Below are 12,090 nucleotides of genomic sequence, written 5' to 3' on the forward strand. Positions count from 1 at the left end.
TCCCCAGTATCACATTTATAGAAAATGGCCAGAAGTGGCGCTGTGGCTCAAGTGGCAGAGTGCTAGCCTTGAGTAAAAAGAATCCAGGGACAGTGCTCAGGCCCTGAGTCCAAGGCCCAGGACGGGGGGGGGGGGGGGGGGGGGGGAGAGGCACAGTGCCCAGGTCGTTTGTGACCTACTGTGGGCACACAAACAGAATAAACCAAGTGGCTCACTAGTCCTACGAAGGTCAAGTATTTACTGACTCACAAACCACTTTGACATTTCATATGGAAACATTTTATTGACAGTTCAGAATTAAAAGTCACACACAAATAAAACAATGGCAGAAAAAACAATCACAAGACATGGAGTGCAAAGCAGCAGCAGCTAGTACTCTTCACCCTCATCCTCCCCATCAGCACTGTCTGCTCCAACCTCCTCATAATCCTTCTCTAGGGCAGCCATGTCCTCACGGGCCTCAGAGAACTCTCCTTCCTCCATCCCCTCCCCCACGTACCAGTGGACAAAGGCACGCTTGGCATACATCAGGTCAAACTTGTGGTCCAGCCGAGCCCAGGCCTCAGCCACGGCCGTGGTGTTGCTCAACATGCACACAGCTCGCTGCACTTTGGCCAGGTCTCCACCAGGAACAACAGTGGGAGGCTGGTAATTGATGCCAACCTTGAAACCAGTGGGACACCAATCCACAAACTGGATGCTGCGCTTGGTCTTGATGGTGGCAATGGCAGCATTGACATCTTTAGGAACCACATCACCCCGGTACAACAGGCAGCAGGCCATGTATTTACCATGGCGAGGGTCACATTTCACCATCTGGTTGGCTGGCTCAAAGCAAGCATTGGTGATCTCTGCTACAGTAAGCTGTTCATGGTAGGCTTTCTCAGCAGAGATGACAGGGGCATAGGTGGCCAGGGGGAAGTGGATGCGGGGATAGGGCACCAGGTTGGTCTGGAATTCTGTCAGGTCAACATTTAGGGCCCCATCAAATCTCAGGGAAGCTGTGATGGAAGACACAATCTGGCTAATAAGGCGGTTCAGGTTAGTGTAGGTTGGGCGCTCAATGTCAAGGTTTCTACGACAGATGTCATAGATGGCCTCATTGTCCACCATGAAGGCACAGTCTGAGTGCTCCAGGGTGGTGTGGGTGGTGAGGATGGAGTTGTAGGGCTCAACTACAGCTGTGGACACCTGGGGGGCAGGGTAGATGGAAAACTCCAGCTTGGACTTCTTGCCATAGTCCACAGAGAGACGCTCCATCAGCAGGGAGGTGAACCCAGAGCCGGTTCCCCCACCAAAGCTGTGGAAGACCAGGAAGCCCTGAAGCCCTGTGCACTGGTCAGCCTACAAAGGAAGAAAGCTAATTTTAGCACTGAAAGACATCTTGTGAAAGCTTCGATGGACTTCTGTGAACCTCGGACTACAATAAAAACTTTTAACTCTTCTGAACAACATTTGGTAAGAAGTAAGTGGTTAGAAAGAGCTTCAGAGTGCTAAGTGATTCAGAGAAACTTTTCACAATTAGCTCTAGGGAAAAACATCTTCAAAAACACCTTTTGGGGGCTGGGGATATGGCCTAGTGGCAAGAGTGCTTGCCTCGTATACATAAGGCCCTGGGTTCAATTTCCCAGCACCACATATATAGAAAACGGCCAGAAGTGGCGCTGTGGCTCAAGTGGCAGAGTGCTAGCCTTGAGCAAAAAGAAGCCAGGGACAGTGCTCAGGCCCTGAGTCCAAGCCCCATGACTGGCCAAAAAAAAAAACAAAAAAAAAACAAAAACACCTTTTATCTTTTCAGGTAGAGGAATCAAAGTCTGCAAAGCACTAGTTTTGGTAGCTAGGAGGGTAGTTTTCTGTCATAGAACAAGGGTAACTTTTTTGGTGCCTGTCCTGGGGCTTGAACTCAGGGTTTGGGTGATGATGGTTTGATTTCCTTTTGCTCAAGGCTAGCACTCTACTACTTGAGCCACAGTTCCACTTCTGGCTTTTTTGGTAATTAACAAGAGGTAACAGTGTCATCTGGGATTTTCCTGCCTAGGATCCTCATCTCAGACTCCTGGGTAGCTAGTAGTGGTAGGAGCCACTAGGTGCCTGGCAAGGGCAAATTCTTATCAGCTGGAGTTACCATGGGTCAGGCCTCGAATGACTAGCCCAGTATAATACATGTTTCTTGAGGATCTGGAGGGCAAATCACTGAGCTGGATGGAATACAAGAGAACAGCCAAGCTCTAAAGCCCTGGCACTAGAGACACTAGGTAGAGCTGTAGATCCAGCTCTTCTTGTTCCTCACTTTGTATTTATTTTTTCCCACAGTATTGTGGTTTGCACTGAGAGAGCCTTGCATTTGCTAGGCAGTTGCTCTACCATGTAAGCCAAGTGCCAATCCTTTTTTATTTCTTTTGGCTTTATTTTTCCCAATTGGGTCTTTGGCCAGTCTGGAGTCAAGATTTTTGTTGGTTGTGGGGCTGAAACTCAGTCTGGGCAGTGTCCCAGAGCTCTTTTGCTCAGGGCTAGCACTCTACCACATGAGCCACAGCACCACTTCTGGCTTTTCTGTGTATGTGGTACCAAGGAATGGAATCCAGGGCATGCTAGGCAAACACTCTACCACTAGGCCAAACTTCTGGCTTTCCTTGTGAGACTCTTATCTCCAATTAACCACCAGAAAACTGGAAGTGGTGCTGTGGCAGAAGCACTAGCCTTGAGCAAAAGCACTCAGGGACAGTGCCCAGGCCCTGAGTTCAAGCATCAGAACAAATATAATAATAAGGGCTGGGAATATGGCCTAGTGGCAAGAGTGCTTGACTTGTATACATGAAGCCCTGGGTTCAATTCCCCAGCACCACATATATAGAAAACAGCCAGACGTGGCGCTGTGGCTCAAGTGGCAGAGTGCTAGCCTTGAGCAAAAAGAAGCCAGGGATGGTGCTCAGGCCCTGAGTCCAAGGCCCAGGACTGGCAAAAAACAAAACAAAACAAAACAAAACACCAAATATAATAATAAAAAGTATTCTGTCCACAACTCTCTTCTCAAAAGGTACTCAGAAATTTGCTAAGAATGTTCTTTACTGATCTCTTGAGAAGTAACTACCTAAAATCACTAGAGGGTAGACCCCAGCTGACCAGTCATCCATTAAATATTCTATATACATAGTTCTTAACACCAAGACAAATAGTAGTCAATGAATTACCACCCCAGGACCCTACAGGGATTTTACTAAGTATATTTGTCCCTGAAAAACAATTCCCTGATTTCCAAGTCTTAGGCTTTAGAACCATTAACCCAATTGTGCTGGGAAGTCACTGATAAACATCTGAAAAAGCATGAACTGTGAGTGATGTAAGGCCATTGATTTTTAAACAGACCAGTTGTGGCTGGGCACAGTAGGGGACTTTCCTGACAAACTGCTCTACCCAGGCCTTCATTAATTTACTTACAAGCTGCCCAAAGAGCAAAGAACCATCTGATTGCCAGGCTCTTAATTAAAATGGTGCAAACAGCATACTTGCCAACATTCCTGACAAAGTTGCCCAAGGCTTTTTCTGCCAGAGCCAGCTCACTGCCCTGAGTTCTAAGAAAAACATTTAAAGTACTACTTTATCTCGGGACAACGAAGTATTAATGACTGCTACTTGCTTCCCACAAGGAAGCTCTAGACTACAGTTTCAGCTTTGTTGGACCACTGAGTTAGCCTCCCAGATCCTGAATTTCTATTAACATAGAAGTGCCTCCCGCCTGCAATCCTAGCTACACAGGAGGCCAATCTGAGGTTCCAGGCCGGCCTGAACAGGAAAAGTCCATTAGACCACCCAATTAACTATCAAAAAGCTAGAAATGGAGCAGTGGCTCAAAGTGACACTAGCCTCGAGCACAAAAAGATCAGGAGAAAAAAAAAAAAGGAGGGGGGGATATTTACAATGGCCCCATAACCTAGGACTCCCTAGTTTAGAAGCTAAGGTCCTTCAGTGGGCAGCTCAAGTCTCATTTTATGTGCAAAGAGAATGACTCATACTTTTGGTCTCAAAACTGCAAGGGAACTCTTGTCCCAGTTAAAGTACTGTAAACATACCAGCTTCCGAATTCGGTCCAAGACAAGGTCAATGATCTCCTTGCCAATGGTGTAGTGCCCACGGGCATAGTTATTGGCAGCATCTTCCTTGCCTGTGATGAGCTGCTCAGGGTGGAAAAGCTGACGGTAGGTGCCAGTTCGAACTTCATCTGCCAAAGGAAGAAAACAAACCACTCACCACTTGCAACCTGCACAAGCCTGGGCCATCGTGGAGCCCCTGGACAGATCTCTTGTCCCAGGACCCTTGTGTTAGTGACTGAGGACAACTCACCAATGACTGTGGGCTCCAGGTCTACAAACACTGCCCTGGGCACGTGCTTGCCAGCGCCCGTCTCACTGAAGAAGGTGTTGAAGGAGTCATCTCCTCCCCCAATGGTCTTGTCACTTGGCATCTGTCCATCAGGCTGGATGCCGTGTTCCAGGCAGTAGAGCTCCCAGCAGGCATTGCCAATCTGGACACCAGCCTGGCCAACGTGGATGGAGATGCACTCACGCTTTGGGAAGGAGAAAAGAAAAGCCACATGATGACACATTAGATGAGGAATTTGGGAATGGCTCACACCTAAATGACTTTCAAAGTAACTACCTTTCAGAGGCCACTCCTTGGCAAAGGATATTCACAAGCAAAAATCTTTGCTTTAGCAGACTAAAGAGGTTTAATGACGTAGTAGGAAAATCTAGTCCCTTACTTTGTTGCCACAATAGATCCAGGTCAGGCTTCTACCATTTTAGAATGACATAAGTTGTATTGTTACAGCTCCAACTCCTTGGAAATTTGCCTGCTCATTTGTTAAACTGATGCAAAAATTCTCCTTTCCAGGGCTGATTCATTCTCAACAGGATTGAGTAACTGCTGAGCTCATACTGGTCTTTCCTCAGTCCTATTCTTCAAAAGACAAGAGCTTCTCCCTCTCCCCTTTAAAAACCAGCTGAAACCAGTAGTCTCCAGCCCTATGACTCAGGGAGAAAATGCTAGATAAGCAGCAGTTAGATGTATTTTAAAAAGTGTGGTCAGGGGCATGCATCCTTTTCACCCGGTAGAGGAAGCTAATCTTTAGGAAAAACATTTTTTCCTTCACTACCAATCCATGCTGCCAGTGGAAAGGAATGCTAATAAGAGCTAGAAGGGGCCCCCAAGACTTTACTGCAATTGCTTTAAGAAATTAGTGCTCATGCTTGTAATTCTAACTACTGAGGAGGCTGAGCTCTACTAAGGATTGTGGTTCGAAGCCAGATCAGGCAGGAAAGTCCATGAGACTCCAATTAACCACCAAAAAGCAGGAAATGGAGCTGCAGCTCCAAGTGGTAGAACACTAGCCCTGAGCTAGAGAAGCTCAAGGACAGCACCTAGGTCCTGAACTCAAGCCCCAGGACTGATACAAAGAGAGAGAGAGCAAAAAAAGAAAGGTTAAATAGCCTACCTAGTTTCACAATCTAAGGTAATAAAAACCCCATTGCTCACAACCTTTGGCTTTTGATGGCTTTCTTCCCACTTGCATTCCCCATAAAAATGATTGAGCCTAGCTAACCACATCAGCAAGCTCATGTCCACTTGTGCCAGGCTCCAGGGCTGTGGGAGAGAGCTGGAGCTGTGTGTTCTAGAGTCCTTTATTACTATTGCATCATGTTTACCTTCACCAGGACTTTGGAAACTTCACACACAGCCCCCAAAGGTGGAGAAGCAATTATCTATTAATGATGGTTTCTTTGTACACACACCGAAGTCATTTTTTTTGGTTTTGTTTTTTTGCCAGTCCTGGGGCTTGAACTCAGAGCCTGAGCACTGTCCCTAACTTCTTTTTGCTCAAGGCTAGCTAGCACTCTGCCACTTGAGCCACAGCGCCACTTCTGGCTTTTTCTACAAGCGGTGCTGAGGAATCAAACCCAGAGCTTCTTCATGTATAGGAGACAAGCACTTTATCACTAGGCCATAGTCCCAGCCCCTAATTTTTTCATTTTTGCGTTGCTACTGGGGCTTGAACTCAGGGCCTGGAGTCAGTCCAAGCTACTTCCTTTAAGTAGTCAACCAGTGTCCTACTTACTGCTTGCCCTCCACTCTCCTGAGGCCACTTGGGCATAGGTGAAATCACTTAATCGGATAAGTAGCCACTATCTCAAAAAAACAAACTTGTTTGCTATAAACAGGTATGTTGCTTTGCCTCCTGCCCTTGAAACAACAGTTCCACTGTTTTCTGAATCACTTTTTAAAGTGTCTTTCTTGGTGAAAGCATTCAAGCTACATTAGAAGAGACATACTTTTGGAGTATCTTGCCAGCTATTCACTAAATCCTTTTAATTTTTGTGCCACTCCTGGGGCTTGGGTGCTGTCCCTGAGCTTCTTTTGCTTAAAATTAGCACTGAGTCTCACAGTCTTTCTGCCCAGGCTGGCTTCAAACTGCCTTGCTCAGATCTCAGCCTCCAGCTAAGGAGCTAGGATTTACAAATATAAGCTACTAGCACATGGCACTAAATTCCTTTCTTTAAAATGATGCTATTTGGGGCTGGAGGCATGTTCAAATCATAGTTAAAACTCTAGTACCTCTAGAGGGGGGGAAAAAAGAAAGGATACTATTTTGAAACATTTGCTACTGGCTTAAAAAGTTTCTTTTTGATACACTGCCAGTACTAGTCATCTTAGTGGTTTCCAATACCCCTGGGAAGCTATACAAAAATGCTCAAGCTGTAAATAATTCCATGGCTTTTATGTTTATGGTGTGAAAATAAACCCAGGGGCCTCAAGTGCTCTGCGAATTACGCATACAGCTGCCATTTGTTTTTTTTTTTAATAATTACTTATTTATTGTCAAAGTGATGTACAGAGGGGTTACAGTTTCATACTTAAGGCAGTGGGTACACTTCTTGTACAATTTGTTACCTCCTTCATTTCCCAACTCCCCTGCCATTTGTTTCTTGAGAACTGAACCTTTATTTGGTATTGGTACTAAACTGAGGCTTTATAAGAAAACATCATTTTTAGGGAATTGCTTCTCCAACCTGGCTTATGTAGTAAATAGCTTCAGCCATCAACATCCCACTAAACAGAACGCGAGAAATACAGGATGAGGCAATGTGAGTTAATTATTCCCTCCAAAAGGGGAGCTCGCCTTCTTCAGGTGGTGTAAGCGGGCCACAGGTGACTCAGCAGCGTGTCACAGGGCGTGGAGGTGCCCGGAAGTGCTGGCGCCCACGGCCCTCCAGGGCGGAGGGAAGGTGAGGTCACTTGGGGGGGGTGGAATGCGGGGAGCTTCAGCGCCTTCAAGTTTTGGGGAGCAATTATGAAGAGCAGCCATGTCAGCCAGGCTGCTCTCCGAGATAGGATCAAGAGGGCTTTTTTCCGAAGCCCCAGGGGTGCTGGGGAGAGGGGGGGGGTTCGAGCCCAGAATTCTAGCTACTCAAGAGGTTGAGATCTGGGGATCGCGGTTCGAAGTCAGCCCGGGCAGGAAAGTTCGCAGTCCCTATCTCCCATTAACTACCAGAAAGCAGGAAGTGGGGCTTCAAAGGTCAAGAGCAAAAAAAAAAAAAAAAACTCAGGGGCGATGCCCAGACCCGGAGTTCAAAGCCACAAAATGGACTTTCCACTTCCACCAAGGGCACGTTATCTCGGCGGGCCCGCGGGCTTGGGCTTTCTCAGCGTGGCCAGTTGAACCGGCCGCGATCGGGCCGTCGGAGGAGCTGTCTCCGGTCCGGCCCCATGTGCCACCCCCACCTCGCTCGCACCCCACGCTTCCCGGGCCCACTGCCCCGTGGGGCTCCTACTCACCATGGTGGGGACCTGTGGATGTCGGTGACGCGAACTAAAACCGGGGGAGGGAGGGGTCGGCGACAAGGATCTCCCACTAAGAGACTACCGAGGAGTCCGGGGGGAGAAGCAGAATGAGGGCGGCGGCCCGGAGGGGTGCTATATACCCCACCCCGGGCCACGCGTCCCGGAGGGCGGGCTTCCGACCCCGCCCCGGCCGCCGAGGCCACGCCCCCTGGCCCTTCGCGCGCACTGAGCGCGCTGATTGGTGGGTTCAAAAGTTCAAACCAAACTTTGCGGAAGGAGCCCAAAGTAGGAGGGGGAGGGGGCGGGGCCGCAGCGTGGGCCAGGTGTGGCGGGGAATCCTGGGCGGGCGCCGTGGCTGCACTTTCTTTGGAGGGTAAGTGGCGTCAGATGTGCAAAGGTCTGGCGAGGTTAGGTGCCAGGTAAAGGGGCCGCAGGCCTCGCCCTGAAGGGAGCCCCTCCCGCTGCCCGCCCGGGTCCGCGCCGCACCCTACAAGGCCAGGTCCGTGCGCGGGGGCCGGCCTGCAGCGCCCAGAGTAGCATTCGCTTTCATATAGCAGGGAGAGGGGACGCCTTGCTTCCTCCACCAGCGCGTCCCAAACTCTGATGCTCACATTCCCAACCCCATCAGAACCATCCTTTATTGCAGGTGTCTTTGTTTTCTTCTGTCATCCCCTTAAGTTCTTAGGTTGTCTCTGAGATCTAAGAGTTAATAGGGCTGGGAATGTGGCTTAGTGGTAGAGTGCTTGCCTCGCATGCATGCATGAAGCCCTGTGTTCGATTCCTCAGCACCACATACACAGAAGAAGCCCGAAGTGGCGCTGTGGCTCAAAAGGTAGAGTGCTAGCCTTGAGCAAAAGAAGCCAGGGGCAGTGCCCAGGCCCTGAGTCCAAGCCCCAGGACTAGTTTAAAATTTAAAAAAAAAAAAAAAAAAGGTTAATGGAAATAACAAGGAACAGTGGTAGACAAATGTAATCCTAGCTACTCAGGAGGCTGAGATCTGAAAGGATCTTAGTTTAAAGCCGGCCTGGAAAGGAAAAGCTGTAAGACTCAATTTCTAATTAACCATCAAAAAGCCAGAAGTGGAACTGTGGCTCAAGTGGTAGGGCTAGCCCTGATTTGAAAAAATTCAGGGGCAGTGCCCAGGTCCCAAGTTCAAACTCCAGGACTGGCACAACAACAAAGCAATTGTTCTACAGAGTAAGTAAACTGGTGGAGGGTTTTTGTTAATTTGTATGTATGTTTTAACTGTAGTAGGGAAAGGCAAAGTGAAAGCAAAAATGGGTTTGGGCACCAGCTGTTCAAGAGGCAGAAGCAAGAGGATCAGGTGTTTAAGCCAGCTCCTGGGCAAATGTAAAGAAACCCTATCTCAAATATACAGCCTATCCCTTCAATGTCTATAATCCTAGCCACTCTGGAGAGTAGGAGCCAGTTTGGGAAGACAAATCCAATTAAATAGGGGCGCGGGGAGGGGGGGCAGTGTGAAGCCAAATTGGAGCCTTGAGGAAAATAGCTAAGTGAGAACAGCCCAGGACTGGGAAAAAAAAAAAAATCAGTTTGGTCAGTGTATGGAGAATAGATTATGGAAAGGCATAGATAGAAACAGGGAGGTGGTTAGAGATAAAATTCATTGCAGTGATTCATTTGAGAGAATGAGTCAGACCTGGTGTAACAGAGGCACTAGAAAAAGTAGAGAAGAGTCAACCACATTCTAATGAAAGGTCCTTATCATTTCCTAAAGACTTGTGTGAGAGAAAGTCAAGGATTATCTAGAATTTTTAGCCTGAATGAGATGGATTTGCTATAAAAGATACAACAGGCTGTGAGTGGAGTGGGCACAGGGAGAATGGTAATAGAGGCTTTGTTTTAGGTCATGTTAAGTCAAGCATTTTCATTGCCTGAGCAGGTGGCTGTGAAGACTATGCCCTTGAGCATTAGAGTATGTATCTCAAGGGAGAGAGTTGGGCTAGAGACTAATACTTAAATACAATCTTAAGATCTTGACACTGAATGAGCTCACCAAGGAATGGAATAGATACAGAAGAGTCAAGGACCAAAGGCTGAACTCCAGAAGAAGCAAAACTGGGGAAAGACAGAAGGAATAGCTGGGAGGAAACCAGGAAGGAGGGATGAGTAGAGTCAAATGGTGGTAATGGTGAAAGTAGTTTAGTGGTAGAGCACTTGCGTAGCTCAAGGTCCTGATCAAGGTCCTGTGTTCAATCCCACACTAAGGAAAAAACAAAACACCCTTCAAATTGACCACTGGAGCCAAGCACTGGTGGCTCACACCTATAATCCCAGCTATTCAGGAAGGTTGAGATCTGAGGATCATGGATGGAAGCCAGCCTGGGCAAGAAAGTCCATGAGCCTCTTGTCTCCAATTAAATCACAGAAAAAGCCAGAAGTAGAGGTGTGGTTTAAGTGGTAGAGTGCTAATCCTGAGTAAAAGGAACTGGAGACAGAGGCCAGGCCTAGAGTTCAAGCTTCAGAACTGGCGGGGGAAAAAAAAAGTTGACAACTGGTTCTAGCCAGGTGACCTTGACACAGCTGAGTTTGACAATTTAGAAAATAATAACAAGCCAGGCATAGGTGGTTCACACCTATGATCCTCACTACTCAAGAGGCTGAGATCTGAGGATTATAGTTTAAATCCAACCTAGGCAGAAAAGTCCAGGAGACTCTCAGTTTCCAATTAATGAGCAGCCAGAGTGGAGGTGTGCAATCCGAGGATTGTAGTTTGACGCAAATCTAAGTAGAAAAGTCCATGAGACTCTATCAATCACCAATTAATGAGCAGCCCAAAGTGGAGGTATGGTAAATCAAGTCTGGAGGGAAAAGCTAAGGGAGGGTCTGAGGCTTTGAGTTCAAGGCCCAGTACCTACAAACAATCAAACAAAAATGATTATAATAAACCAGACTGGGACTAGAAATGTAGCTCAATGGTACAGTGCTTAATAGGCTCTAAATTCTGTCTCTAGCACCAACAATCATCATAATGATAATAAGCATTTTATTTTATTATTTTTTTTATTTTTTATTTTTTGGCCAGTCCTGGGCCTTGGACTCAGGGCCTGAGCACTGTCCCTGACTTCTTCGCGCTCAAGGCTAGCACTCTGCCACTTGAGCCACAGCGACGCTTCTGGCCATTTTCTGTATATGTGGTGCTGGGGAATCGAACCTAGGGCCTCGTGTATCCGAGGCAGGCACTCTTGCCACTAGGCTATATCCCCAGCCCCAGCATTTTATTTTTAGGTTTAGTTCTCATGTGATTCAGTAAGAAAATAGCTTTTTCTCCCTCTCATGCCCTAGTGCCTCCATTCTATTCAAGCAGATGGCCCCTGAGGGACTACAGAAAGGCTAAGTGATTGTAGTACTGATTAGTTTGGGCTCTGGTTTTTTGTTTTCTAGCAGTGATTCCTTAAAAATACACACACACACACACACACACACACACACACACACACACATTTTTGCCAGTCCTAGGGCTTGGGACTCAAGTCCTGAGCACTGCCCCTGGCTTCTTTTTGCTCAAAGACTAGCACTCTACCACTTGAGCCACAGTGCCACTTCTGGCTTTTTCTGTATATGTGGTGCTGAAGAATTGAACCCAGGGCTTCATGCATGTGAGACAAAGCACTCTACAACTAACACTTTCCCAGCCCCAATTTTTAAAAAATATTTAACTTGTTTATCCTTTCTGTTAAGGTGATGTACACAAGGGCTACCATTTCCTAAGTCAGGTAATAAGTACATTTCTTTTTGGGCAATGTCACCCCTTTCTTTGCTTTCCATATATATAATTTTAATTGAAATATAAGTTACTACATATATTTCACAGTTCACATTTTAACCTTCGCAATGATGAAAATCATCAGGGAACATTTTCTTTTCTTTCTTTTTTTTTTTTTTTGGCCAGTCCTGGGGCTTGGACTCAGGGCCTGAGCACTGTCCCTGGCGTCTTCTTGCTCAAGGCTAGCACTCTGCCACTTGAGCCACAGCGCCCCTTCCGGCCATTTTCTGTATATGTGGTGCTGGGGAATCGAACCCAGGGCCTCATGTATATGAGGCATGCACTCTTGCCACTAGGCCATATCCCCAGCCCTAGGGGAAAATTTCTTAATCTTTCTAAATCTCCTCCCTTTCAAAATCGGATAGTATATAACTCATAAGTGATACATTGTCACAAGGATTAAATAAGATGATTCATACCCCAGCACTTACACAGTGTTTGCTTAACACATGGTAAAGCATTAAGAA

The 12,090-nt window shown here is 47.0% G+C and overlaps 1 protein-coding gene across 1 annotated transcript; it reads right to left on the reverse strand.

The window, feature by feature from the left end:
• Positions 1–256: 256 nt before the first annotated feature.
• Positions 257–7,972, reverse strand: Tuba1c (tubulin alpha 1c). The gene is made up of 4 exons (XM_048365095.1): positions 7,831–7,972; positions 4,342–4,564; positions 4,071–4,219; positions 257–1,344 (listed from the first exon to the last, which is right to left on the reverse strand). Exons 1-4 carry the CDS (start codon positions 7,831–7,833, stop codon positions 370–372), a joined length of 1,350 nt encoding a protein of 449 aa, XP_048221052.1. The 5' UTR covers positions 7,834–7,972; the 3' UTR covers positions 257–369.
• Between the last annotated feature and the right edge of the window lie 4,118 nt (positions 7,973–12,090).

The sequence above is a fragment of the Perognathus longimembris genome, chromosome 1 (genome assembly GCF_023159225.1).
Source record: "Perognathus longimembris pacificus isolate PPM17 chromosome 1, ASM2315922v1, whole genome shotgun sequence".
NCBI lineage: Eukaryota > Metazoa > Chordata > Mammalia > Rodentia > Heteromyidae > Perognathus > Perognathus longimembris.